The sequence below is a fragment of the Pelophylax lessonae genome, assembly GCF_965119305.1.
Source record: "Pelophylax lessonae genome assembly, chromosome: 6".
NCBI classification, from domain to species: domain Eukaryota; kingdom Metazoa; phylum Chordata; class Amphibia; order Anura; family Ranidae; genus Pelophylax; species Pelophylax lessonae.
In genome coordinates this window covers 215340480-215366845 of record NC_138773.1, presented here as the reverse complement: position 1 = coordinate 215366845, position 26366 = coordinate 215340480, and the positions used below count along the sequence as shown (strand labels likewise).

At 42.6% G+C, this 26366-nt stretch overlaps 1 protein-coding gene across 1 annotated transcript in view; it reads left to right on the top strand.

Annotated features, from left to right (window-relative positions):
- The window catches only part of POFUT2 (protein O-fucosyltransferase 2), a 46089-nt gene extending 33321 nt beyond the window's left edge, over positions 1 to 12768 (top strand). Inside the window, exons 7-9 of the mRNA XM_082261393.1 lie at positions 10269 to 10449; positions 10555 to 10678; positions 12293 to 12768. Coding sequence (XP_082117519.1) covers positions 10269 to 10449; positions 10555 to 10678; positions 12293 to 12446 — 459 coding nt within the window. The 3' untranslated portion in view covers positions 12447 to 12768. The remainder of the gene's footprint in view (positions 1 to 10268; positions 10450 to 10554; positions 10679 to 12292) is intronic.
- The last annotated feature ends 13598 nt before the right edge of the window (positions 12769 to 26366 follow it).

Genomic DNA, 26366 nt, shown 5'->3' with positions numbered 1-26366 from the left:
CTGGCTTTGACGGCTTGGCTGTTGAATGCCAGGTGCGGAAGGATAGGGATTTATCTGAGTCAGTGATTCCTACACTGATAAAAGCTAGGAAATCTACCTCTAGGAAGATCTACCATCGTACGTGGAAGATGTACATTGTAGGGATGCACCGAAAATTTTGGCCACTGAAATTATCGGCCGAAAATGAGCCTATCCCATTTCGGCCAATAATGGGTTAACATTGCCGAAATTAATATGGCCGCCGTGAGGAAGGAGGAGGGAGCAGCACAGGGCAGGTTTTAAAAGTCCCGCCTCTGGCCGGCCGCCCGCCTCTCAATGACGTCCCTACTACTATGATCTGTGCATGAATGAAAGGACATACCAGGCGGGAGGGCGGGGCGAGCGGCCGCTAATAGATAGAACTATGTGATCCTTCCCTGTCAGTGGGACTGTGTGTGAATGAGAACTGACCTGACACCGGGCGGGGGGAGCGGCCGCTAATAGCTGTAACTATGTGAGCCCTTCCCTTCCCTGTCAGGCTTGTATCTCCTCTGACAGGGAAGTGAAGGGCTCACATAGTTATTAGCGGCTGCTCCCCCCGCCCGGTGTCAGGTAAGTTCTCATTCACACACAGTCCTGCTGACAGGGAAGGATCACATAGTTCTATCTATTAGCGGCCGCTCCCCCCGCCCGGAGTGTCAGTTAATGCATGTACATCGTGCTGCTGACAGGGAATTGAAGAGAAGTGAAGCTCACATAGTGACAGCTATTAGCGGCCGCTCGCCCGCCCTCCCGCCCGGTGTGTCACTTCATTCATGGACAGATCGTAGGAGTAGTGACATTACCGGGAGGCGGGCGGCCGGACAGAGGCGGGACTTTTGAATAATGGACACCGTGACCGGAGGAGCTGAGTGAGTAGGAGAGGGACGCTGAGGCTGATGCGGGGGGGAGGGGAGGAGCTCAGGCGAGCTTACCATTGGTATTAGTATTATGCAGCATGAGGGGGTTAATGTATTGCCACTGCTGGTCACTGCTGCATTAGTGACCGACCAGTGGCAGTTAATTAACCCCTTTGTGCTGCATTAGTGCAACCAGTATCAGTGTTAATTAACACTGGTTGCACTGATACTGGTTGCACTAATGCAGCACAAAGGGGTTAATTAACTGCCACTGGTCGGTCACTAATGCAGCAGTGACCAGCAGTGACAATACATTAACCCCCTCATGCTGCATAATACAAATATCATTGGTAATTTAACCTATTGCCAACCCGTCACAGTACATATACTGTGACAGGGTGGCAGCGACAGGTGTACATCGCTGCCTGTTTTTGGCGTATGCCCCTTTTCCATCTATTTTAAAATTATTTGGGGGAAAAAGTCATTTTCGGTTTCAGTTTTCGGCCAAGGGCATCCTGCATTTTCGGTTTCGGCCCAAAATGTTGGTGGAAGTCTCTTGCATCCCTAGTACATTGGATGGTGGAAGTCTCTTGGGATTTTTTCCTCGCTCATTCTCGTGGCTCAGATCTTGACCTTCCTTCAATGTTGGGGGGTTTAACAGAAAACAGCCTTGAGTACCATCAAGGGCCAGGTGTCGACTTTGCAGTCTTCTTCCAATGACCTTTGGCCACATACTCCCTGGTGCGTACCTTTCTTTGGGGTGTGCGACATTTGGTTTCTCCAATGCAGGCTACGTTGCCGCCTTGGGATCTTAACTTGGTGCTTTCAGCTCTACAGAAAGCCTCACTGCGCAGGGTGTCAGAACTGGCGGCGTTTTCCTGTCGTTCACCTTACCTGGTGATTCACAGAGATAAGGTGGTTCTTCGTCCCTGTCCATTATTCCTTCCAAAGGTTGTCTCTGATTTTCATTAGAATGAAGACATTGTGTTGCCTTCCCTGATTTCCAGGCCTAAACATCAGAAGGAAATTGCCTTGCATGCCTTGGTTATGGTCCGGGCAATTAGGGTGTACCTGGCAGCTATGGAGTCTTTCAGGAAGTCAGACTCTCAATCGTTGTGCTCATGGATTGACCTCGAAAAGGGTTGTCCTCTTCCTTTGCGACCATTTCCAGATGGATCAGACAGACGGTGGTTCAGGCCTATTTCATCAGAGGCGTACTCTACTGGGGCGCTTAGTGCCTCCCAGGCTTTCCGTCATCAGATGTCAGTGACGCAGGTTTGCAAGGCGGCCACCTGGTCGTCGGTGCACACCTTTACAAAGTTTTATAAAATAGATGTGTTGCCATCTGCGGATGCTTCTTTTTGGCCGCAAGGTTTTGCAGTCTGCTGTTTAAAAAGACCTGATCCTCTTTGAGGGTGTGGTGTTTTTTCAGGGGGGCTCCAGTTGTTGGAAGCAGCCAGAACACCGATTATTTATTTTTTACCGAAAATACATAAAGACGAAAAAAAAAACCCAGGACGCCCAATAGTGAGTGGCATAAACTCGGTACACTCACGTTTGGGGGAATACCTGGATAAATTCCTACAGCCCTTAGTACCCAAAGGGAGATCTTATCTCAGAGACAGCAAACAATTACTGAAGGACATCCAAGATCTAACTGTCACAGAGGAGGATATTTTAGTCACTATAGACGTGAACTCCCTGTACACTAACATTGTACAAAGTGATGGGCTAGATAGTATTGATTGGGCGTTACACAAATACACTGACCTGAAACAAGCACAAATGCACTTTATCCTGGAAGGCCTTAAGATGGCCATGAACTCCAACTACTTTTGGTATAAAGGAAAATACTATGCACAGATCAAGGGTGTCGCAATGGGAGCCAAATACGCACCGAGCGTTGCGAACATATTTATGCAAAAATGGGAGGAAGAACAGGTTTTCAGCACAGAAAAACCCAACCTGAAATATTACAAGAGGTATATAGACGATATCATCTTGGTATGGCGGGGAGATGAAGAGAGTCTACAAATCTTCTTTGATGAGATCAGTGGAAATAGGTATGAAATAACCTTTACAGGAAATTGGGACAAACACAAGATATCATACCTGGACCTAGAATTATTCAAACAAGATGGAAAAATATTCAGCAAAACCTTTTTTAAAAAAACTGACAAGAATGGTTATATCCCAAAGAGAAGTTGTCACCATCCGCAATGGCTGGGGAATATCCCCAAGGGGCAACTTCTGCGAATCCGGAGAAATTGCAGTAATGCTCGGGATTATGATATACAAGCAGATCTCCTCATTCAGAGATTCGTGGAAAAGGGGTACAAAAAGAGAGAACTGGAAAACCTTAAAAAGATAGTAAGGAACATAAAAAGGGAAGAACTCATCAAAGACAAAAAGAAGAAAGAAAAGAAGAATAACTATGAACTTGCCTTCATCACTGGTTTTAACAGGCAACATAAAGAGGTTGAAAGAATAATAAGAAAACATTGGCCTATTCTCACAGCAGATAAAACATTGAAGAAGATCCTGCCAAAAAAAACATCCTTCATTTACAGGAGAGCACCAACGTTAAGAGACAGACTGGTTAAGAATGTGATCAACCCGCCCAAAAAAATCACTCTTCCTACCAACATCAATGGTTTCTTCAGATGTAAAAAATGTCTGCCATGTAGAACAAATAGAAATCAACCCAGGAAAATCACAAATTTTAAATCCAACACCACAGGAGAGGAGTTCAAAATAAAGGATACAATCACATGCACCAGTTCTTATGTCACATATGTCATAGAATGTCCATGTCATTTACAGTATATCGGAAGAACCACCCGCCAATTATATGTTCGAATCAGGGAACACATCAAGAAAATCAAAAAGGGTTTTGACAAACATACCCTTTCAAGACATTTTAAAGAGGTGCATGCTCAGAACCCCTCAGGATTGACCTTTTATGCAATAGATAAAATTAAAGGAGATTGGAGAGGCAGTAACAAAAGAAGAATGGTTTAACGCAATGAAACCAAGTGGATATACATGATGAGATCTCTCCGTCCTTAGGGGTTGAATGCTGATATAGACCTAAATTGTTTTATCACAGATACATAGGCGTTCGACCCCATCAGCGTTTTAGTGTTCTTAAATTTCCTGGTTTTTATATTTTAATATATTTTAGTAATTTTATATTGAATATAACCTTTTCGTGGTGATTTTTCCTTTAAAAATCGGTTTTATAACCAATGTATTTTTAGCCTTCTCATCCAACATCACTTTTAGAACAACTATTTTTTTGTACAACATTCACTATAATATATGTGAGTATCCTCCTCTGACTTTCCGTCACCACTATACATTTTGTTCGTGATATATGTTCCTATTTCTACACCCACATATATATATATATATATATATATATATATATATATATATATATATATATATATATATATATATACATACATACATTCCTCTAGTGTTTATTCCGTATTAGCTTGCTGACCATGGTCCATTACATCTTTCAAAACAGTAGTAAAGCAATCTAATATCGGACCTTCTCTTCCAACATCCCTCCATCTTACAAAACACCAGCAATTCTATATAAAGTAACACTTGCAATGCTTTTATCTGCATAATTACATCTCCTTTCCTCCATAGAGACAATGGGCCTCCCTCCCCCTTCCCCTCGTCTCTTCTCCTCTCAGTTTTAAAATAGATTTGTATTCATTTTTATTTTTTAATTTTTATTTTTCATTTTAAATAATTTTAAAATATTTTTAACCAGCCATTTACACAACCACGGGTTTTTTATTTTTTCCTCTGGACAAGGTTCTAATAATGATGTTTTTATGACCAGGCATCCGGGATTCTTATTTATATTTGTTGGTCAATTTTTAATATTTTTCAATATATCCCTTTTTTTACATTCGGTAATTTTAAAATACTCCATTAATAAAACATGTTTTTAAAAAACTCCAAAATGAAAGGATCATGCAACACTCGTTTATACAAAGTGATCGGACATGATGATGATGGCCGTTCCCTTACACATCCATAGCTGAAGCCGATGGAGGAGCAATATGGCTTCCGGAGAGGGAACAGAAAGATGGCGGTGTTAAACTATCCCCTCTGTTGCTTGGATACGGGCGGCTATGAAGTGACCGGGAGTACGCCTAGTTGACGCCGCTCCAGTAGACGTCCCTCTGACGAAACGCGTAGTGCAGAGTCTCGTACGCCACAACGTCACTTCCGGTTAACGGCCGTGGAACGCGGAAGCATCCCGGCGCGAACGCTCTATCTGATCCTGATCATCTTAACGAGTGAGTGCACATCGTATTTCCACCTTCTGCATTTACTCTACATTCACTATGGGGTTTTTTCTCTGTTGGAGCATCTAGAGCAAGAACATCGGCTCACTGCTCCCCCCGGAACGGAGGAAAGATCCCCTCAAACCACACAGTCAGGTCGTATGATTGATACGCCACCCAGTGGCGATTTTGGAATTTACACATTAGTAATCTCACTTTCACTTCATGATGTTCACTACCTGTTAAATCACACATCCTGTGGCACATATATCAGGCATCTGTGTCCTGTTTAGCATTTTTAATATCCCTTTGGTAGTGGGAACGGATAATAATTTTTACATCAATTCACAGTATATATGCTTCTTGGTTTTTATTCACCATCACATTCCTTTGGGTGTGAGTTTGGATATTTTCATATTGCTCGAATAAACACCTTAATTTATTCACCACTTATTAATTTCTCACTGAGTCTTTATCCACGCCAGTTTGTGGCACTTTGAGATTTAATTTATTTTACATTATTAATTTCTCACTGAAGCCTTTATCCATGCTAGTTTGTGGCACTTTGAGATTTAATTTACTTATATGTTTAATCACAATAAGGTAGCGCCGATACCAATCGTCACTTCTCATTTTTTCTCACATTCACCCTTGCACCTGAGGGTTGATTGGTGGCAGCTTACACCTTTTTCTCATTTTACATTCTCTCTATATTTAACAGTCCATAGCGCTGGTCAAATTTTCTTTACTATCCAGTTGTTTGGTTGAGCTCCTGTTGCCTGGTTGGCTAATGTTTACCCTTGGGAATTTCTTTGTTGTTCCAACCCCTCATGTTTAACACTTAGTTGGAACGTCCCAATGGTTATGAATATCAGTAGCTGTGTCCGTCAATGAACGAAAGAGAAAATGGGATTTTTGACTTACCGTAAAATCTCTCTCATTTCTCTGATGTTCATTGGTGGATACAGCACCCACCCCTCTGTGTTATGATTCTCCTGACACTGCTTGTAACAAAACTGAGTGGCTATAGCAGAGAGAGGGAGTATACCCCCTGGGACTGCCCATGGGTGTAGCCAGAATTCTTTTCTGCCTAGTGTCCTACTCCTCTAGGAGGCAGTAGAACCCAATGGTTATGAATATCAGGAGCTGTGTCTGTCAATGAAAATCAGAGAAATTTATTTTACGGTAAGTCAAAAAATCCCATTATTGGAAGTGCAGCCACCCAGAATAATTTGCTTTGCATTCATTTCAGGTTGTTTACATTGGTATGTGATCACTAAGACCAATCATAGCGATCACATGATACCCGACTATCAGTAACAGTGACCCGTTGGGACACAGCGGTCAGAGGAGGAGCGCGCTGTGCATTCCTAAACCGCATCAACCTCAATCATGTATATATACATAACTGAGCCTGCATGTGATGCGACACCACAGTGTCTGTCTGCAGAAGCAGGGCGGCAAGTGGTTAAAGTTTAAATGAAGGGAAGTGGCTAAATGCACGCAGATTATACCACTTTCCCTGCTACTGCATTAAACTGTAGAAGGAACACCGTGGTGTCCTCTCTCCTGCTGACTGGACAGTGAAAGAGTAGAAGCAGACTAATAGCATCTGGCCTTTTTTTTTTTTTCTCTCCTACGCTACTTGTCAACACATTTGCATGTGGGGAGTGCTGCTGTACAAGGGATTACAAGTGTCTCATACCAAGTTCTCCAGCTGTCCTGGGATTTGATAACCTGTGTTTGACTTGCATTCCAAAACATATCAGTTACAGGAAAACAACTTAAACATTGGCTTTAAAAGTAAAGTGATATTTCTGGTGAAAAAATCTTTCACAGACAAGGCTCATTGTCCTACCCATTTTAATAGCAGCGATATGCTACATTTTTACCTCCAGGATCAATATAAAGACCATTAGATCCTAGCAGTACACATAAAATAAACATTTTGACAGTGTTCTGTTTTTTTCTGATTGGCTTGAGTGAACTAAGTTACAAAAAACTAGATATATTAAGAGTGTCTACACTGCCATTAGCTACATGTCAATCAAGGCATCTTTATATTTTTATGGGTGACAAAATGAGAGTGCATTATTCGAGGGACGTTCAAGTCAAACCGGGACTTTTTAATTTTACAGGTATAAAAATGGATGCTAGCGTGGCAGTACTACACGCAATAGTAAGAGGCAAGAGTGTGCTATTACTAATAGGTGGCAAACATGTCACAGGCCAGTCCAGGGACTGTAAATCAAGATAACAGACAACCATGTTGGTGAATGCATGGAACAGCGTGTGGTGATGACGTTTCTTGTGAACGAAGGCGTAAAACCCGTGGATATCTACAGAAGACTTCATACATAGTACGGTGATGAAACGCTAAGCCACAGTAAGACATTTGAATTGGTGTAAACGTTCAAAGATGGCTGTACGTCTGTCAATGGCGATCCCGGCTGTGGTTCCCAGCCCACAGCAGTCCTGTGAACATTTAGCGCGTGGAATGCCTGATCCTGGATAGATGACGCATAACCTATAATTGCACAAGAGCCCGATCTTTTTCTGGGAATGGTGAAGATTAGCGAACGCTGGGTACTGTCGTGTTCTGTGTGATGTGCATACGCATCTGCGAAAAAAAAAAACAGCCTGGTTTGATCACCAAGGGCGTTCTGTTTCTCCAGGACAATGCACAATCTCATACTGCTCATGTGCACACTACAGCAACTCGACTGGGAGGTATTGCTACATCCCCCTCCTTACAGTGAGGGGAAAAAAGTATTTGATCCACTTCTGATTTTGTACATTTGCCCACTGACAAAGAAATGATCAGACTATAATTTTAATGGTAGGTTTATTTTAACAGTGAGAGACATTATAACAACAAATAAATCCAGAAAAAGTAATTTCAAAAAAGTTGTAAATTGATTTGCATTTTAATGAATGGAATAAGTATTTGATCCCCCTATCAATCGGCAAGATTTCTGGCTTCCAGGTGTCTTCTATGCAGGTAATGAGCTGAGATTAGGAGTACTCTTTAAAAGACACCTGTCCACAGAAGCAATCAATCAGATTCAAATCTCTCCACCATGGTCAAGACCGAAGAGCTGTCCAAGGATGTCAGGGACAAGATTGTAGACCTACACAAGACCATCGCCAATTAACTTGGTGAGAGGGTGACAACAGTTGGTGTGATTATTTGCAAATGGAAGAAACACAAAATAACTGTCAAACTCCCCCTCTGGGCCTTCATGCAAGATCTCACCCCGTGGAGATTCAGTGATCATGAGAACGGTGAGGAATCAGCCCAAAACTACATCTTGTCAATGATCTCCAGTTAGCTGGGATCATAGTCACCAAGAAAACAATTCATAACACACTATGTTGTGAAGGACGGAAATCGTGCAGGGCCCGCAAGGTTCCCCTACTCAAGAAAGCACATGTTCAGGCCTGTCTGAAGCTTGCTAATGATCAGCTGAATGATTCAGAGGAGAATTGGGTGAAAGTGTTGTGGTCAGATGAGACCAAAATCGAGCTCTTGGCTTCAACTCAGCTCGCCGAGTTTGGAGGAGGAGGAATGCTGCTTGTGACCCCCAAGAACACCATCTCCACCGTCAAACATGGAGATGGAAACATTATGCTTTGGGGGTGTTTTTCTGCGAAGGGAACAAGACCACTTCACTGCACTTCACTGCATCAAAGGGACAATGCAGAGGGCCATGTACTATCAAATCTAGGGTGAGAACCTCTCTCCCTCAGCCAAGGCATTAAAAATGGGTCATGGATGAGTATTCCAGTATGACAATGACCCAAAACACACGGCCAAGGTAACAAAGGATGGTTTAAGGCTTAAGAAGAAGTACATTAAGGTCCTGGAGTGGCCTAGTCAGTCTCCAGACCCTAATCCCATAGAAAATGAAGAGGGAGCTGAAGGTTCCGAGTTACCAAATGTCAGCCTCGAAACCTTAATGACTTGGAGAGGATCTGCAAAGAGGAGTGGGACAAAATTCCTCCTGGGATGTGTGCAAACCTGGTGGCCAACTAAAATAAATGTCTGACCTCTGTGATTGCCAACAAGGATTTTGCTAAGTACTAAGTCATGTTTTGCGAAGGGGTCAAATACTTATTTTACTTATTAAAATGCAAATCAATTTATAACTTTTTTAAAATGCGGTTTTCTGAATTTTTTTGTTCTTCAGTCTCTCACTGTTAAGATAATCCTACTATTAAAATTATAGACTGATCATTTCTTTGTCAGTGGGCAAACGTACAAAATCAGCAGGGGATCAAATACTTTTTACCTCACTGTACAGCCCGAACCTCGCTCCGAGTAATTTCCACCTGTTTGGATCCCTAAAAGAGTTCCTTGGATGTCAGCAATTCAGCACTGATGACGAATTGAAGCAGGCTGTCCTAGGATGGTCCAGGCGTACTGACAAATATTTCTATGCTGAAGCTTTCCAGGCATTCCATAAATGCTTGGATAAGTGTATAAATGTAGCAGGGTATTATGTTAAAAAATCAGTTTCCACTCCTTGAAATTTGTTCTTTTTATTATATAAACTCAAAATTCCCAGTTTGACTTGAACGTCCCTTCTAAAAACTTCATGAAGCACATTTTTTTTCAGTACAGTTATTTTACACCCCATCCACTGACATAAAATAAGCCACCCCACACGAGATGTATATTTACCTGAAAAGAACATCCATGACCCACAGTAATCTTCAGCTACTTCGGCCATCATTTATTTTTATTTTTTCTTCCACGCTGCACCTGCCCAGTAGAAATCTTAAGCGCCACTGTATCGGTAGATGGCCCAATAGATCTGCACTTCACTGGGGTTCATAGATGCAGTCAGAATAAAGAAGAGTTTGGCTGGAGGCTCTAAAGGTTCCTGTGGGCTATAGTTGTCAGATACAGGTAAATGTACATTTGAGACAGACGAGTGTGGGGTTTCTTTAGGTCAGGGGCTTGGGCAAATGGATAACTGGACTTTTTTATAAAAATATAGTTCTCCTTTAATTTGTCCTGAAATGAAGATCATTCATAAGTGAATTTGCTAATGCCTTTTTGTTTACTACATAGACAAAGCCAAGCACACCTCTAGGAGGACCTTATCTTGCTGTACATCTTCGAAGAAAAGACTTTATTTGGGGCCACAGAGAGGATGTGCCTAGCTTACGACGAGCAGCTGAAGAAATTCACAGCCTCTTAAAGAAGCAAAAACTCAAGAAAGTGTTTATTGCTACTGATTCTGACAGGCAAGGTTGGTGCTAAAGTATTACCATGTTCTAAACACATTTATTATAAAATAGGATGTAGTAGAATCTCCATTTACAAACGTATGTAAGTTGTTGCTATTTTTTTATAGATCTTGAAGAACTTCGAAAGTTGATCCCAGAAATGGTGAGGTATGAGCCCACCTGGGAAGAGCTGGAGCTGTACAAGGATGGAGGAGTGGCAATTATAGATCAGTGGATTTGTGCTCATGCCAGGTAGGGTGATACTTACAGATCCCTCATAGTGACCCATGGGAATCCACATTTTCTGTCCCTTTTTAAAGTAGAATTACAGGTTTAATATGACTTTAAAAAGATTGTAAGGACCAAGCTGGCCCAAATTAAGTATTTCCATTATATAACTGTGGCCACTGTGTGTGTGCTGTAATATACTGTAGTAGTATTAGCTACATACAGTAAATAGCACTGCGTTCCACAGTAGTAGTTTATTTTCAATAAATACAATGTTTCCTCCGATTGGCAACGAAAGGCAATCCCATAGATTATTCTTTTTTTTTTTTTTTTTTCATTCAACCGTTGAGTATCTGGCTATAGCCGGTGACGCTGATCAAGCAAACATTTTTCAACAATCATCCACCCGCCTCTCTGTCTCTAACAATCAAAGGTATTGACAAAAATGCAAGGCAACTCCTGAATGCTGGAGAAGCATTCAGCCTGACCTATTTATTTCCAGCAGCTGACGGGAAGTTGCCCATACTGCTGTGGAACACACTGCTGCAAACTTTATTTAAGCTAGTACAATATATTACAGTGGACGCAGCAGCCACATAGTTATGTAATGCAAATAGTTATTTGGGCCAGCTTGCCTATAGATGCTATAAATATCTCCTAAACTTGCACCGTTTAGGAGATATTTACAGTGCATGCAGGCGATGACGTCATTGGCGCATGCGCTCTGAAGGAATGGGCACCCGTGCCATTCCATCAGAGCCCTGTGCCGTGACCGGCGGCTCCCGCGCGCATGAGTGATGTAACCGCGCCTCCGTCCAAACAGATAGCCGGAGGACACGATCCAGAAAGCAGGACAGCTGAACATGTCGGCCGTTCTGTTGCGAAGCGGGCGGCACTGCGGGGGCTTCGTTTTTAGGTAAGTATTTCATACTAGCAATGCATACTAGCTCATTATGCCTTTTGTCTTTACAGGTTTTTTTTTTTCAATTTTTTTTTCATGGGGTTTACTTCCTCTTTAAACTGCTGTATGGTCTTGGCCACCATGCTGCAGCTCAGTTTCAGGGTCTTGGCAATCTTCTTATAGCCTAGGCCATCTTTAAGTAGAGCAACAATTCTTTTTTTTTCAGATCCTCAGAAAGTTCTTTGCCATGAGGTGCCATGTTGAACTTCCAGTGGCCAGTATGAGAGAGAGAGCGATAACACCAAATTTACCACACCTGCTCCTCATTCACACTTGAGACCTTGTAACACAAAAGAGTCACATGACATTGGGGAGGAAAAATGGCTAACTGGTCCCAATGTGGACATTTTCACTTAGGGGTGTACTCACTTTTGTTGCCAGCGGTTTACACATTAATGGCTGTGTGAGTTTTTTTGAGGGGACAGCAAATTTACACTTTTATACAAGCTCTACACTCTACATTGTAGCAAAGTGTAATTTCTTCAGTATTGTCACATGACAGATATTTTAATCCTGTTGTACTGTTTTTAAAACAAAAGAAGATTTTGACTGGATCTTGCTGAATTATTTTTCTGTCCTATATTCCCAAACTGCCTATCAAGCATTAGCAGTAATAAGAAATGAACCCTACCTAACACTTACTACTTTTATCGTAATTTGTCTAATTCCGTTTGCAGGTATTTTATTGGCACTTCCGTTTCTACCTTCTCTTTCCGCATCCATGAAGAGAGAGAAATTTTAGGTTTTGACCCGAAGACTACCTACAACCGATTTTGTGGAGACCAAGAAAAGAACTGTGAGCAGCCAACACACTGGAAAATTGTCTACTGACTGTACACTTCAGTAGGGGGTTATCCGCCCTGTAGCATTCACTCTACCCAGACCGGCACATACCTGAAAGCTGCAGGTGGCTGATTTAAAGTGGACATTTTGCTGCTGTCTAGTGCTCCATGTTAGGATATAAGGTTGATTAAATAAGGGATCTATTTAGTACCTCTTTTTTAAATTAGGGACAGAACATCCAGAGGTGGATGTATGAATACATTTCTTTCAATGTAGGGCTGGCTACTTGTGGATTAGAGAGCAGGTAAAGTTTAGCACAGCTCATCACCAGCTCTGTGTTTACAGTAATAGAAAAATGGGATGCAATGCAGGGGCATCCTAATAATGTGACTGTTTTGTTTTCTTTTAATGAAACAAATTGAAACAATGTCTTATGATGGCGCATTGACATCTAGTAAAAATCAAAAGTGGTGTTGTACCCATAGAGCAGACCATTTTACTTTCTGTATCAGAATGTGTGACACAGTGGGGTGTATATACTCTTGTAATTGCCAACACTTTTTTTTTTTTTTTACTATGCAGAGATCTTCGCAAGATATAAAAATGGTAAGATATAAAATATAAGTGGAAACCTTAAAGTGTATCCAAACCCAAAGACCTAAACCAAATACAATATTGCAATCATTTCTGTGTAGGGAAAATTTAAAAATGTAATAATTTTTTTATATTTTGTGCTTTAATTCAAATAATTCCTGGTAAGCACGGTGTACACTGAGCTTAATTGCATACCTACATTGGTCTTACTTGTATATCTCATACCTGATGGGCCGTTGTGGAAGTTGCCAATCACTGTAGTAGTCAGACTAGGTTGAAAAAAGGGACAATAACGTCACCATCTCCACCTCATCCAATCAGAGAATGCCATGTATTGTGAATGGCAGCAGTGCTGAGTGAGTGCCTCCCTGATGCTCAGCACAGGATCCGAAAGCTCAAGGTGATCAATGTACAAGCGCTGACTACTACAATGATTATCTTCCACAGCCGTCCCTCAGATAAACTTGACCACGGTGAGTATGCTGTTAGGATCATACCTGGAGTTAAGCTTTAATTTAGCTGCAGCATTATCCCCCTTTCCCTTTTGTAGGGCTAGAAGCATTCATGTTAATGCATAGTGTGCTGGCACATTCTGCTGAATTCACAGCGAAATACTGCTGCTAGAATGCAAATGTCTATAGAAAGTTCATACAAGGAGTCTACTGCACATGTGTACTGCACAGGGAGATAAAACATGGACACAAGAAGAGAAACATTGTATTTATTTTCACAAACTAAATGCAATTGTGTTTTATTTAAAGTGCTCTAAAAAGTATTATCAGTTCAAGAAAAGTAATTTCTCTATCGTTCATCGACAGACGCAGCTCCATAACTTCATTACCATTGAGTTATGCTCCTCCAATCAGGAATAGGCACTAGGCAGGAAAAAAAAACTTTACCAGGCTCATGGAGGCTGTCCCTGCAGGCATCACCCCACACATTGTGCTTCAGATTGCAGTTTGTTTCTGCCTAGTTTTAGGAATAGGACCTAGCTCCCTGCTGGGACTTCGGTCTTAGTTGTAAATAGGGAATTTTTTTATATTTTGTGATTTTTTTTTTTCACTAGTTAGTTCCTGGAGAACTACAAGCAACAGCAGACTGTGGTTTTGGACTGAGTAATCTAGATCCTTAAGGTCTCCCAGCCTGGTCAGCAAGCATGAGCCAGAACTAGGCCTTGCCACAACAGTGCCCCGTTGGATGGGGACGAGCCTGCGAGTGAACCATCTCGTGGGGACACGATCAACCTGGAATGCCCTGAGTCGCGGCGTACCCCCTGGCTGACAGCACTCCCATCCTGGACGGAAGGTGATCTGTTTCGGAGTAGCGCAAACCTGGTATCGTGATATGGTGAGTAATTGTCCCCCCAAAACCTCTAGCGGTCTCGGGGCGGATGTGGGCCCTATCCTTGGAATGGTCTGACCCTCAGGACTCCCTCAGTTCCCCTGGCCTCTCGGGAGGACTAGGCCCAAACCCCTTCGTTTTTTCCCCTACCCTGTGCAGGCTCCTACCTTGGGGGGTGGAAATATTGCGGCTGCTGTGGCGCTTTTTTTTCATGGGGGTGGCTGGTCGTGATGGGGTCCCTTTCTATCTATCTATCTGCCTAATATTCAGGGACCACTTTTGGGGGTCCTGGAGACCGCATGGCGTGCCGTGGGGGCCGCCATTTTGCTGTGGATCAATGTGTTCCTTTTCCCATTGTATTACATGGGCAGCCATTTTCTGTTAGTTCCCCATAGGAATGCATGGGGTGGCCATTTTCCTGTGGTCCACAATCGCTGGACAGGCGAGCGGTATGGCACTTTAATTCTAGCAAAGACACAGGCTGTTCTTTCCTGTTCCTGTGCAGATTAGTTTCACTTTCGTTTTTCACAGAGCATGCTGGCAGCTCTTGAGGTAACGTTTTTCTGGGGTTCCCTGTGGGTTTTCCTTGTACACTCTGCTGTTAGATTGTACTAGCCTTGGGTTTGGTAGGCTGATCAGATAGCGGTGAAATCTCGATTTGGTGACTCTTAAAGGGACAGTGCACTTTTTTTCTTACCAGGATAAAATGTCACCTACAGACCCCTTAGGTGCTGCTGCGGACCCTTCTGGGTCACAGTCACAGCCTCGAAATCACACCATTTTTACTAAGCCTGATGTCAAAAGTAGATTTTGAAATTACAAGTGTTGCCAGTCACAAACGCCCTCTGCCTTTCGCCTCCATCGGCAGTATCTTTAGACTCTGAGGCAGATATGGCTGCCGCAGACGCAACCCACCCTGCAGGGTCGGTGTCTTCGCATTCTGTTGGTGAAGAGAACCTGTTCTCACCAGCCGCAGCGCGGGAACGCGCCTTGGTGCATGCCCTTATAGTTTCAGTGCGGGACACTTTAAAATTGGCTGACGAATCTACAGCGTCCTGTACGCAGGTGTCTTTGGCTCCTGCAAATCCCAGAAATCGGGCAAGGCATTCCCTTGTCCTGATGTTTCATGCCATTGTGGATGAACAATGCCGGCACATCAAGCACATGCTGGTGGTGCCTAATCGTTTTAAGCGCTGTTACCCTTTTGCAGATGCAGTATCTACTAGGTGGACTGTACCACCGAAGGTGGATCACCAAGTTTCCATGCTAAACAAGTCTAATGTGGTTCTGGTGGAGGAATCACCGACTATTGCGGACCCTGTGGATAGATGGGCGGAGTCCCTATACTGCCATTTACACGTGATAGCGGGTTCCATTTGGAAAACTACTTTTGTTAACATTCTGGTGTCGCAGACAATTACTGAATGGGTGAAGCTACTAAAAGCAAACTGGGCAGCTGAACGGCTCCCCCCCCCCCCCCCGGCGGTGCTTGAACTAATGGATCAGTTGGCTCAAGCCCTGGTGTTCATGTGTGATACCTGCCTGGATGTAGCTCCGCTAGTGGCCAGGGTGTCGGCAGTGGGGATTGCTATTAGACGCATGGTGTGGCTAAAAAGCTGGTCTGCTGACCAGGCCTCCAAATAAGCCTGACTGATCTCCCCCTTACAGGAAAAAGGTTGTTTGTATCCTCCGTGGATGAGTTGACCAAAGGTCAACTGGGGGAAAGAGTACTCTTCTTCCTCAATCCTATAAGGCTAAGTTCTAAGTGAGGGCCTTCCTTCTCTGCTCATAAGCGGCTTTTTCGTACCTCCGGGTCGCAAGAAAAAGGTAAATCATTCAGGTCTTCTGGGGATTCCTGTCTGGATCTGCAGACAAATCTTCATCTGCATGAAGGGGGGGGGCCTCACCCGTTTCTGGAGTGGGGGGACGTTTTTGCTTCTTTCCGGAACCATGGACCTCCTTGATTCGGGACAAATGGGTTCATGAAATGATCCGCTCTGGGTACAAGATCGCATTCTGCTCTTGACCGTCGGGCAGGTTTTTTTCCCGTCCAATCTACACCTATCTCCAGACCGGTTAAGGGACTTTCAAGGGTTTTGTTCAAACCTGTTCACTGTGCCCAGAAAAAGAGGGTAAGGCACGTCCCATCCTTGACCTCAAGGCTCTGAACCGCTTTGTGCGGGTACAGAAGTTTTGGATGGAATCCATCCGCTCGGTAGTGGCGCCACTGCACCAGGGAGATTTTTTGGCCTCAATAGATATCAAGGACGCATATCTTCACATCTCTATTTATGCTGGACTCCAGCGGTTCCTTCGCTTTGCAGTAGCAGAAGAGCATTATCAATTTGTGGCGTTACCCTTTGGTCTCGCCTCTGCCCCCAGGGTTTTTACCTAGGTACTAGCCCCACTGTTGGCATTGCTGCGCGAACGGGGGATTGCAGTACTGGGGTACTTTAGACTATCTCCTATTGAAAGCAGACTCTTTCACCCCTGATGTGTTTAGTGGCGGACGCCCGAGGTCGATCTGTTTGCTTCTCGTCTTAACAAGACGGTGCATAGGTTTGTAGCCAGGTCTCGAGCCTCTTTTTGGCCGCAAGGTTTGGCAGGCTGCTGTTTTAAAGCAAATATTTTTGGTTCTCTTTGAGGGTGTATGTTTTTTCTGGGTGAGCTCCTTTTTACCTGGTTGGCAAAGTTTAGCCTTTGGGGAATTACGTTCTTCTTTGCGTTGTTCTCCCACCCCTCATGACAATTCTGCTTTGGGACATCCCAATGGTAATGATGTTATGGAGCTGCATCTGTCGAATGATAGAGAAAACTGGATTTTTGTAAGAACTTACTGTATAATCCTTTTCCTTGAATATCATCGACAGACGCACACCCTCCCCTCTACTTTTGAGTGTATATGTTTTTTTTTTTTGTTTTTTTTATGTCCTCTAAACACTGCTTGCAACTAAACTGAAATCTGAAGTAGAGCGTGTGGGGTTTTGCCCTTAAGGGACAGCCCCCATGGGCGCAGTAAAGCTTTTTTCCTGCCTAGTGCCTATTCATGATTGGAGGAGCATAACCCAATGGTAATAAATTTATGGAGCTGCGTCTGTCTATTAACTTCAGAGAAAAGGACTTTATTGTAAAGTCTTACAAAAATCCATTTTTTTTTTTGGCAAAAAAAAAATTAGTAACTTGAAATAATGCCAGTAAAGGCTAATGTTAAAGCCCAAATACAAACAGAGTGATTATATTTCTTTCATCAGGGTACTTGTCTTTCTTCAAGTAAAAATGTCTACTTTTTTTCTCATGTCTGTTTTTTCAGCATTTTTGATGCCTCAAACTCAAACAATCTTTCTGTATATGCGACCAATTGACACTGTTTTCTACATAAGAAAAAATGGATCCCCCCATTGTAGCCATGAGAAAAAGGAGGGTACGTCATGAAGTCATGCCTCCTGTGGGAGGAAGGATTAGCATTGGGACTGGGTTGTGGCCTGCCTACATCAGTTGACTGGCAGCTGTGCAAATAGGCACATCCCACAAACCCCTCTAACTCTTAAGCTCCACCCACAAAGAGGGCTAACATTTCTTACATTTCCCATTGCATCATGGAAAATGTAGTGCAGCGTGTAAGAGCTGATGTTAAGTGCTGTATCTTTTATTGTCCTCTTCCCAGCAAACAAAAAAAATTTGTTTATCAAGCCCAGGTCATGCACATGACATTTGTATTCAAAATGAGAATGATCCTGGCGTTGGGCTTTAATGAAGTTCATAGTAAGCTTTCAAGGCTTTGACCCTTAAAGTGACACTAAAGCTTCATATTTTTTGTTTTAAAAAATAACAAGCATGTTATACTTACCTTCTCTATGCAATGGTTTTGCACAAAGCAGCTCTGATCCTTCTCTTCTGGGCTCCCCCCGCTGAGTGCCACCAGAGCAAGCTGCCTGCTCTGGGGGCACTCTTGCATTCTCGCTCCCGAGCCACCCCTGTGTGTCTATATAAGACGAAGAGCACGGCTATGCCCCCACCCTCACTCCCTCCTCATTGGCTGTAATTGACAGCCCTGAGAGAGCCGAAGCTCCCCTGTACAGTGATAGATCGGACTCGGTTAGTATTGGGGGGGGGGGGGCTATGGGGAGAGCAGCATACTTATGGCGTATTTTTCTTTTTGGTGGGGGTTTTTTTTTTTTTATACCTTAATCATGCATAGAATGCATGAAGGTAAAAACCAGCCTTTAAAGTAAATGCATCTCTTTTTGTTATTTTGACCAACGCTACTATTCTCAATCTGTTTTTTTAACGCATATCTACACTTTTTAGACTGATGCACAAACTGAAAAACATTCAGTATGTAGGCTATGTAACAGCAAAGCTTATATATATTTACGCCTCATGCTCACTGGACGTTTCTTTACCGCTGCTGCTAGGTCCATCTGGCATTTTTTTTTCTGTCTCTAAAGGTCTCTGCATGTTAACCTATGTGTCTTTTGCACACATAAGCGTTTAGAGGCAGAAAAAAAAAAACACTTCCAGAACGTCCAGGAGCAGCGTTTTTTGGAAAAAACACTTGACACATCTAAACGTGTGTTAATGCTAGGTACGTCAAGTGCTTGAGCATTGTCATTTCAACAGGCAGAATAAATTATTATTCTGGCCAATTTAAATGAAATACCACCTAAAGCATGTTTACACTAGAGATGGACTCTGGCATGTTCGGGATCCTAGTCTAAACCCACCTGCCCGATGCCACCAGGAAGCCGACACTGCACACCGCCAATTACTGGCAGTAAGACATTTCCCGATCTGTACAGCTGCGGACCAGGAAATGTCTCAATGCCTGTGATTAGCGGTGTGCAGGGTCAGCTTTGTGGTGGAATCGGGCAGGTGGGTTGGGACAAGGATCCCGTACACGCCTGAGACCATCTCTAGTTTACATGTGTTTACATGCATTAAGAGTTTTTTCTGCTAAAACGCTGCTTCTAGGAGGAAAAAGCGTTTGGGAGAGATGGGCAAATGACCCGTGTGCATAAGGGCATAAAGTATAATAAATACAGCATGACACTGGACTTGGATGCAAGATAAACCTAAATTTCAACAAAACCTGAACATTCCAGAAACAAAAAAAGTAAATGTAATATACCCCATTTAATTTTCAGATATCGCCTTTTAAGTCAAACCAAGCAGGAAAAGATAATTCACTGCCAATCAACCTGGCTGCACCTTGCATAGTAATAAATATGCTGCCTGCCCCCCTTTCCTAATATTATTTCCCTATATGCTCTGTCTACGTTTTGCCAACTTTTTTTTGTTTTTATGTTTTATTGTAATTTGTTTCAGTATTAAGAGAAATATACAGTAATTCATACTGTTACACACTGCTAATATTTGTGAAATATCTGTATCAAAGTATTGAGATTTGTCACTAGGAATTTCTGTTTTTATTACACTTGCACACTTTAAATGCAAATACTGCAGGGAAGAAATAATGTATAGATTCTAATTTTTTGTTTTTTATTAAGTGGGTAATTGTTACCCTAATTGTTTTGTCTGGAAGAAGGTGACAACTAAACCTCCAGTCTGTTTTTTTAATGAACCAATAAAGGGCTTGTAATAATTATTATTCCTTTTGTTTTGTTTGTGTTTGTAGAAAAGTCCTGTTGATTTGATTGACCATTAAAAACTTGTATTTTAACCACAAGATGGCACTGTCCTCCTAGTAGTGCAGAAAATAAACTTTACACAACTGTAGAATGTTTACCATGCTCCAGATTATAACAGCATCATTTGGTTCACAGTAAAAAGTACCCTCATCTCCCTTTTTTGTCTTGTATCCTTGCCTAGTCCACATTTAGGACCTTTGTCTGGTCTCTGGGTCCCTCTGTGTGTCAAGGTCTACTTATATAATTGTATAGGGCTGCAAGTAAAAGAAGTGGGGAAGAGCAGAAGTTGGTCCTAACATCAAGTCAGCCTTTAAACTGATGGCAAGCTTCTTACTTTGTTGAATGTTGCCTGCCAATGAACTGATTGATTTCTTGTGCATTCATTGAAAGATTCAATTACTTGATTGACTGGGTAGTTCAGAATGTATGGAGTGCCGATTCCATTATCCACTACTTAAACAATTTGCTTTAGTTTGGTTCTCCTGGAGTCCGGGGCTTGAGGAATTCTGCTGGCCACATACAACATGTTGCCGAACACTTCGGCATCCCACTGGTCCCAGACAAAATGGAGGGCCAGCCCATTGAACCTAGTATTTTTAAGGGTCATCATTGAATCGGCAGCAATGGAAAGTCTTCACAAAAATTACTGGCCCTCAAAGTTAAAAAACAAACTATAAATAATAAAAGAGCTTTTAAAAAGTTAAAAAATGAAGGAACCCGATCACTGTTTAAATTTTTACAGAGAACATAACAGAATATGTAAAAAGGAAATAAAGGAAGCAAAACATTCAAAACAAATGGCAGATTGCAAAAGATAGTAGGAGAAACCCCCCAAAATGATTCAAATATATTAATAGTAAAAAGGTGAGGTCTGAGCATGTTGGTCTTTTACAGAATAATCTGGAGTGGGTGACTGGGGACAAAGAGAAGGCAAATTTATTAAATACCTTCTTCAGCTCTAAGTATACAAAACGGCATGGGGGAGCTCATGATGGGGATGGTATTGACAGCCCCAAAATGATCCATAATGGCTGAAAATTGATATGGTCCAAAAATATTTAGACATATTAAAGGTGAATAAAGCACCTGGGCCTGATGGCATTCACCCATAGATCCTAAAAGAATTGAGCTCTGTCATTTCAAAGCCATTCTATCAAATTTTTAGGGATGCTTTAACCACTTGCCCTCTGGAAGATTTTACCCCCCTTCATGACTAGGCCATTTTTCGCGATATGGCACTGCATTACTTTAACTGACAATTGGCCATGGCCGTGCGATTTTGTACCCCAAAAAAAATGTATGTCCTTTTTTTCCCACAAATGGAGCTTTCTGTTGGTGGTATTTGATCACCTCCGTGGTTTTTCTTTTTAGCGCTATAAACAAAAAAAATATACAGGTTTAAAAAAAAAACAAATATTTTTTTCTGCCATAAAACACATCTAATAAAAACATTTTTAAAAAAATCCCAATAAGTTTATATTGATTGGTTTGTGCAAAAGATAGAACGTCTACAAACTATGGGATCGATTTATGGAATTTTTTTTTTCTTTCTTTTTTACTAGTAATGGCAGTGATAAGCGACTTATAGCAGGACTGCTACATTGCAGCGGACAAATCGGACACTAAGTGACACTTTTTGGGAACCATTGACACTAATACCATACAGTGACCAGTGCTAAAAATATGCACTGTCACTGTACTAATAACACTGTCAGAGAAGGGGGTTAACATCAGGGGTGATCAAAGGATTTAATGTGTTCCTAGCAAGTGCTTACTAGCTGGGGGGATGTGCTTCTACTGTGGAAAGGCAGAGATCCGTGTTCCTTCTCAGCAGAAATACAGGATCACTAAATCCCCTTCTCACAGAATGGTAATCTGCCCTGTTTACGGCATCCGCCAGACCTGCTGATTGGCTCCCGCTGTGTCCAATCACAGTAGGAGTGGGCTGTCGGTGGCAGGCATGCGCACCCCAGACCCCGAAGTGCAAGATCACGTACAAGTACGTGATCCTGCGCAGAGGGGCCACTTTGCTGCCGTATATATACACAGTATATGGTCAGCTAGAGGTTAATTACTGGAATAGTACCACTGGATTGGCCATATTTTAAAAAGGGATCGAAGTATTTACCAAGTAACTATAGACCTGTTAGTTTAACTGCTATAGTTGGGAAGATACTGGAGAGTTTAATAAAAGACCACATAGATGAGTTCTTGCTGAAAAAAAAAATGTTCTTCGCAACAGACAGCATGGATTCAAGACAGTAGTTGTCAGACAAATCTGATTTCTTTTTATGAGAAGGTAAGTAAAACCTCAGACAAAGGAGTGGCTGTGGACGGGGTATATTTCGATTTTGCAATAGAGTTTGACATAGTTTCCCACACACAGCTAATGTGTAGGGTAAAGTCTACAGGCTTGGAAAAATCCATTTGTAAATGCAATGAAAATTGGCTAAAAGACTGAATTTAGATAGTAGTGGTTAATGATTCTTACTCTGATTGGTATATGGTTATCAGTGGTGTACCCCAAGGTTCAGTGTTGGGAACCCTACTTTATATATATATATATATATATATATATATATATATATATATATATATTATATTATATTATATTATATAATATGGCAGCCCTCAAAATTTCTGCTCGCATTTGGCGAGTGGAATTAAAGTGAGGGCGAGTAGAACAGGCAGAAGAAGCGGCAGCCAGGATCCTGCTGGGGAGAAGAGGCACCCGGTCAGGTCCATCTTAAACACAAGGCTCAAGGCAGATGCCCTTTAAGTCTACGCAAGTGGAGAAACTACTGGCTTCCCTCTGTTGTCTCGCCTGTCAAAACAATTGGCTGCTAGTATCCAAACAACAAATGAGGTGCTTGGAGGACCCAGCATTCAGAGGAGGAAGATGTAACTTCCTCCTTCAAAGCTGCTCCGCCTCCCCCTCAAGTGCTGTTCTTCCCAGCTTCCTGCTGACTACGGAAGGAGCCAGGAGAGAACTTGCTGTCTGGACTGGGACACTGCTGAGCTGACTGGCTGTGAGCATGAGGGGATCTGTGTGCGGTCTAGATCGGGACACTGCTGATGACGTGAGTAAGGGTCGGGGGGGGGGGGGGGGGGAGTAAACAGAGGAGTCTGGGTCTGGCCCTGCCTGCACACAGAGGAGAGGGAGGGAACAGGTATATTCTAGAGGGAGGACATGTTTGCCCAGGTCCTAGAGCTGTGTACACTGATCTGCTACATCTCTCTGTCTCCTGTACCATGTCTGCAGACTCTCTGACTGTCTCCTGTACCATGTCTGCCGTCTCCAGACTCTGACTGTCTCCTGTACTATGTCTGCCATCTCTCTGACTGTCTCCTGTACCATGTCTGCCATCTCTCTGACTGTCTCCTGTACCATGTCTGCTGTCTCTCTGACTGTCTCCTGTACCATGTCTGCTGTCTCTCTGACTGTCTCCTGTACCATGTCTGCTGTCTCTCTGACTGTCTCCTGTACCATGTCTGCTGTCTCTCTGACTGTCTCCTGTACCATGTCTGCAGTTTCTCTGACTGTCTCCTGTACCATGTCTGCAATTGACTGTCTCCTAGGGTCAGGGCACGGTAAGGGCAACTGGTGGCGAGTAACACTTAATGCCTGGCTAGAAGCCCGGGATTTGAAATTTTGAGCTCTGCAATATGGTATAGGGTCTTGGCTTAAAAGTATAATTTCAGTCTTTGCAGATGACACTAAGCTATGCAGTGGAATAGCTTCCTTACAGGATGTCTCCAACTTACAAGTTTCATTAGGCATCTGTGTGGCAAATGAGGTTTAATGTTGATAAATGTTAAGTTATGCACTTGGGGAATAAGAGTATGCATGCATCATACATACTGGGGGGGGGGGGGGTACAACTGGGGGAATCAATGGTGGAAAAGGATCTGGGTGTTCTGATAGATCATGAGCTTAATATAAGCATGCAATGCCAAGCTCCAGTTTCCAAAGTGAACAAAATCCTTTCTTCTATTAAAAGAGGCTTGGACTGCAGAGAGAGAGAGAGAGAGAGATAATGTTTCCTTTGTACAAATCATTAGTAAGACATCATCTGGAATATGCAGTTCAGTTTTGGACACCAGTTCATAAACACGGAAAGGCTTCTTCACAGGTAAAGCTGTGAAAATGTGAAATAGACTCCATCAAGAGCTGGTTCTGGCCAGCTCAGTAGATTGTTTTAAGAAAGGCCTGGATTCCTTCCTAGATGCACAAATGATAACTGGATGCTAATATTTGTAGGTAAAGTTCATACGGGAATATCCAATTGTCTCACAGGGGATCAGTAAGGGAACAAATTGGATCGTGCTTTCATGTGTTTTTTTTTTTTTTTTGCCTTTCCCCTGGATCAACTGTGGGTAAAGGATTGTATACATACATAGGATTACATATACAGTATATATCATTTTTTTTCCTTTTATTGGTTGACCTAGCTGGACTTTTGTTGTTTTTTTCTTTTTCAGCCAGACTAAGGCTGGCCATACACTATACAGTTTTCTTGTTCAACTTTCCTTTAGATTTACCAAAACCATGTAATATAGGGTCAAACCTAAACACTTTCAATTTGTATGCAGTCAGGCAGGCCCTTGCACTACATAGTTTAAGGTAAATCTAAAGGAAATTGAATAAGAAAATTGTATAGTGTATGGCCAGCCTAACTATGTAACCATGTAAAGATGAAGCTTGGATAGCTGGCAGGCAAATAAAGATTCAGCTGTGGCAGCTGCAGTCTTTATTAGAAAAGGGAAAAGACTAGCTCAACCTTCATCGTGTAGTAAACAAGGTAAACAATATTAAAAAAGCACTCAGTCAAAGCTGCTGTCTCTGGAGATCAGAGCCACTGTGGAATTATCCTGCTTTGGCCATGAGCAGGGGGAGAAGAACACAGGCAGGTGAGAGCCGCTGCTGCAAGAAGACAGTCACAAACGCAATGCCTCCTGCGCTTAGGAAAATGGCTCCTCCTGATGGGTATGTTTAGATCTTCATTCTACTTGAAAGCGAATAACCACGGTCTTGCTGCCCACAAAGATTTGGGAAGTCTACAACACTGCAACCATACAAAACACACAGAGGGCACACTGACCTAGTGCATTATCCTGAGACAAATAATTTACTGTATAAAAACATGTTGAGTATTATACTCACGAAGTTCCAATTATTAAAAGCGCATCGCAAATCTCAGCATGTTCCGTCCTAATGTATCAACATGTACAGATACAACAGAAACTGAAGACCCCCATGGGCTGACGTGTTTCGAGGAATTCCTCTTCTTCAGAGCCATCTTCGTTGCACCCTCTGTGTGCTTTTGTATGGCTGCTGCAAGGAGACAACCTGACCCCGGATAGAAGCCAGGGCCCGGATGGAGAGGATGCCTGACACTGCTGGGAGACAGGAACACGTTTCAACGCATGTCGCTTCTTCCTCAGCTGCCGGGTTCCAGAGCCTGATAGGGGCTCTATACACAATTCAGGGAAAAACAATCCCTAGATCCCTGAATTTGTGTCAAGTTAAAGAAAAAGTATGGCCAAAGCTTTTCTGGCCATACTTCTATGAATCACAGAAGTGCAGTTCATTCTGCACTCCTGTGACCCGGTCTTGGCTGGGGAAAGATCCAGGCTTTACAGTCTGGATCCACCCAGATGATGCTGGGAGACTGAGACAGCTGCTCCCTCCCCAGCCCAGCACTCCAGTAATTGCTGGAGGGGCAGAGCAGAGAACTATTGACTTACAGTTACGGCTCTCTGCTCAGAGAGAAGGAAAGAACTGAGCGAGCAGCGGTGTTTGATCGCTCAGTTCTCACCTTACTGCAGAGGCGACGGTCCATCCATCTAGGTGAGTATAAGGTTTGTTTTTTTATAAACCCCGTAATTCTCTTTTATAGCAGTCAGCTACTTGAGAGTACTGTTTAGTCATTCAGTGGGAAAGTTCAGATTTGGATTGGATTGATTCCTTTAGGAAACTTACTTTAGTCCTGTTACTTTTATACATCACGTTTTTTGTACGTGAGAGACCTCAAAGAGCCTGTGGCACTTGAAAGGTTTTTAAAATATCTTTCCTGCATGATGAAGCAGGATCCCAGATTATGAACAAAGTGGGGTTGTCTGGTGCACTACAGAAGTACTTAAGTGAAAGCCTATAGCAGGTACACTGCTTGCTATATACATTTTAAGGATTCATTTTCAGCCATACTTATGTTATTAGCTATGGTGCTGCTTCCTATTAGAATAAAAAAAATATTTTCAGTAAAATTACTACATGAATGTCTGTCAAAGCCTTACTGCATTCATAAAAGAAAAAAGTAAGTAGGGTGGGGGGGTTTCTTGGCGCTTTGTTAAAGATCTTTCCAGTGTATTTGTCTTTAGATCC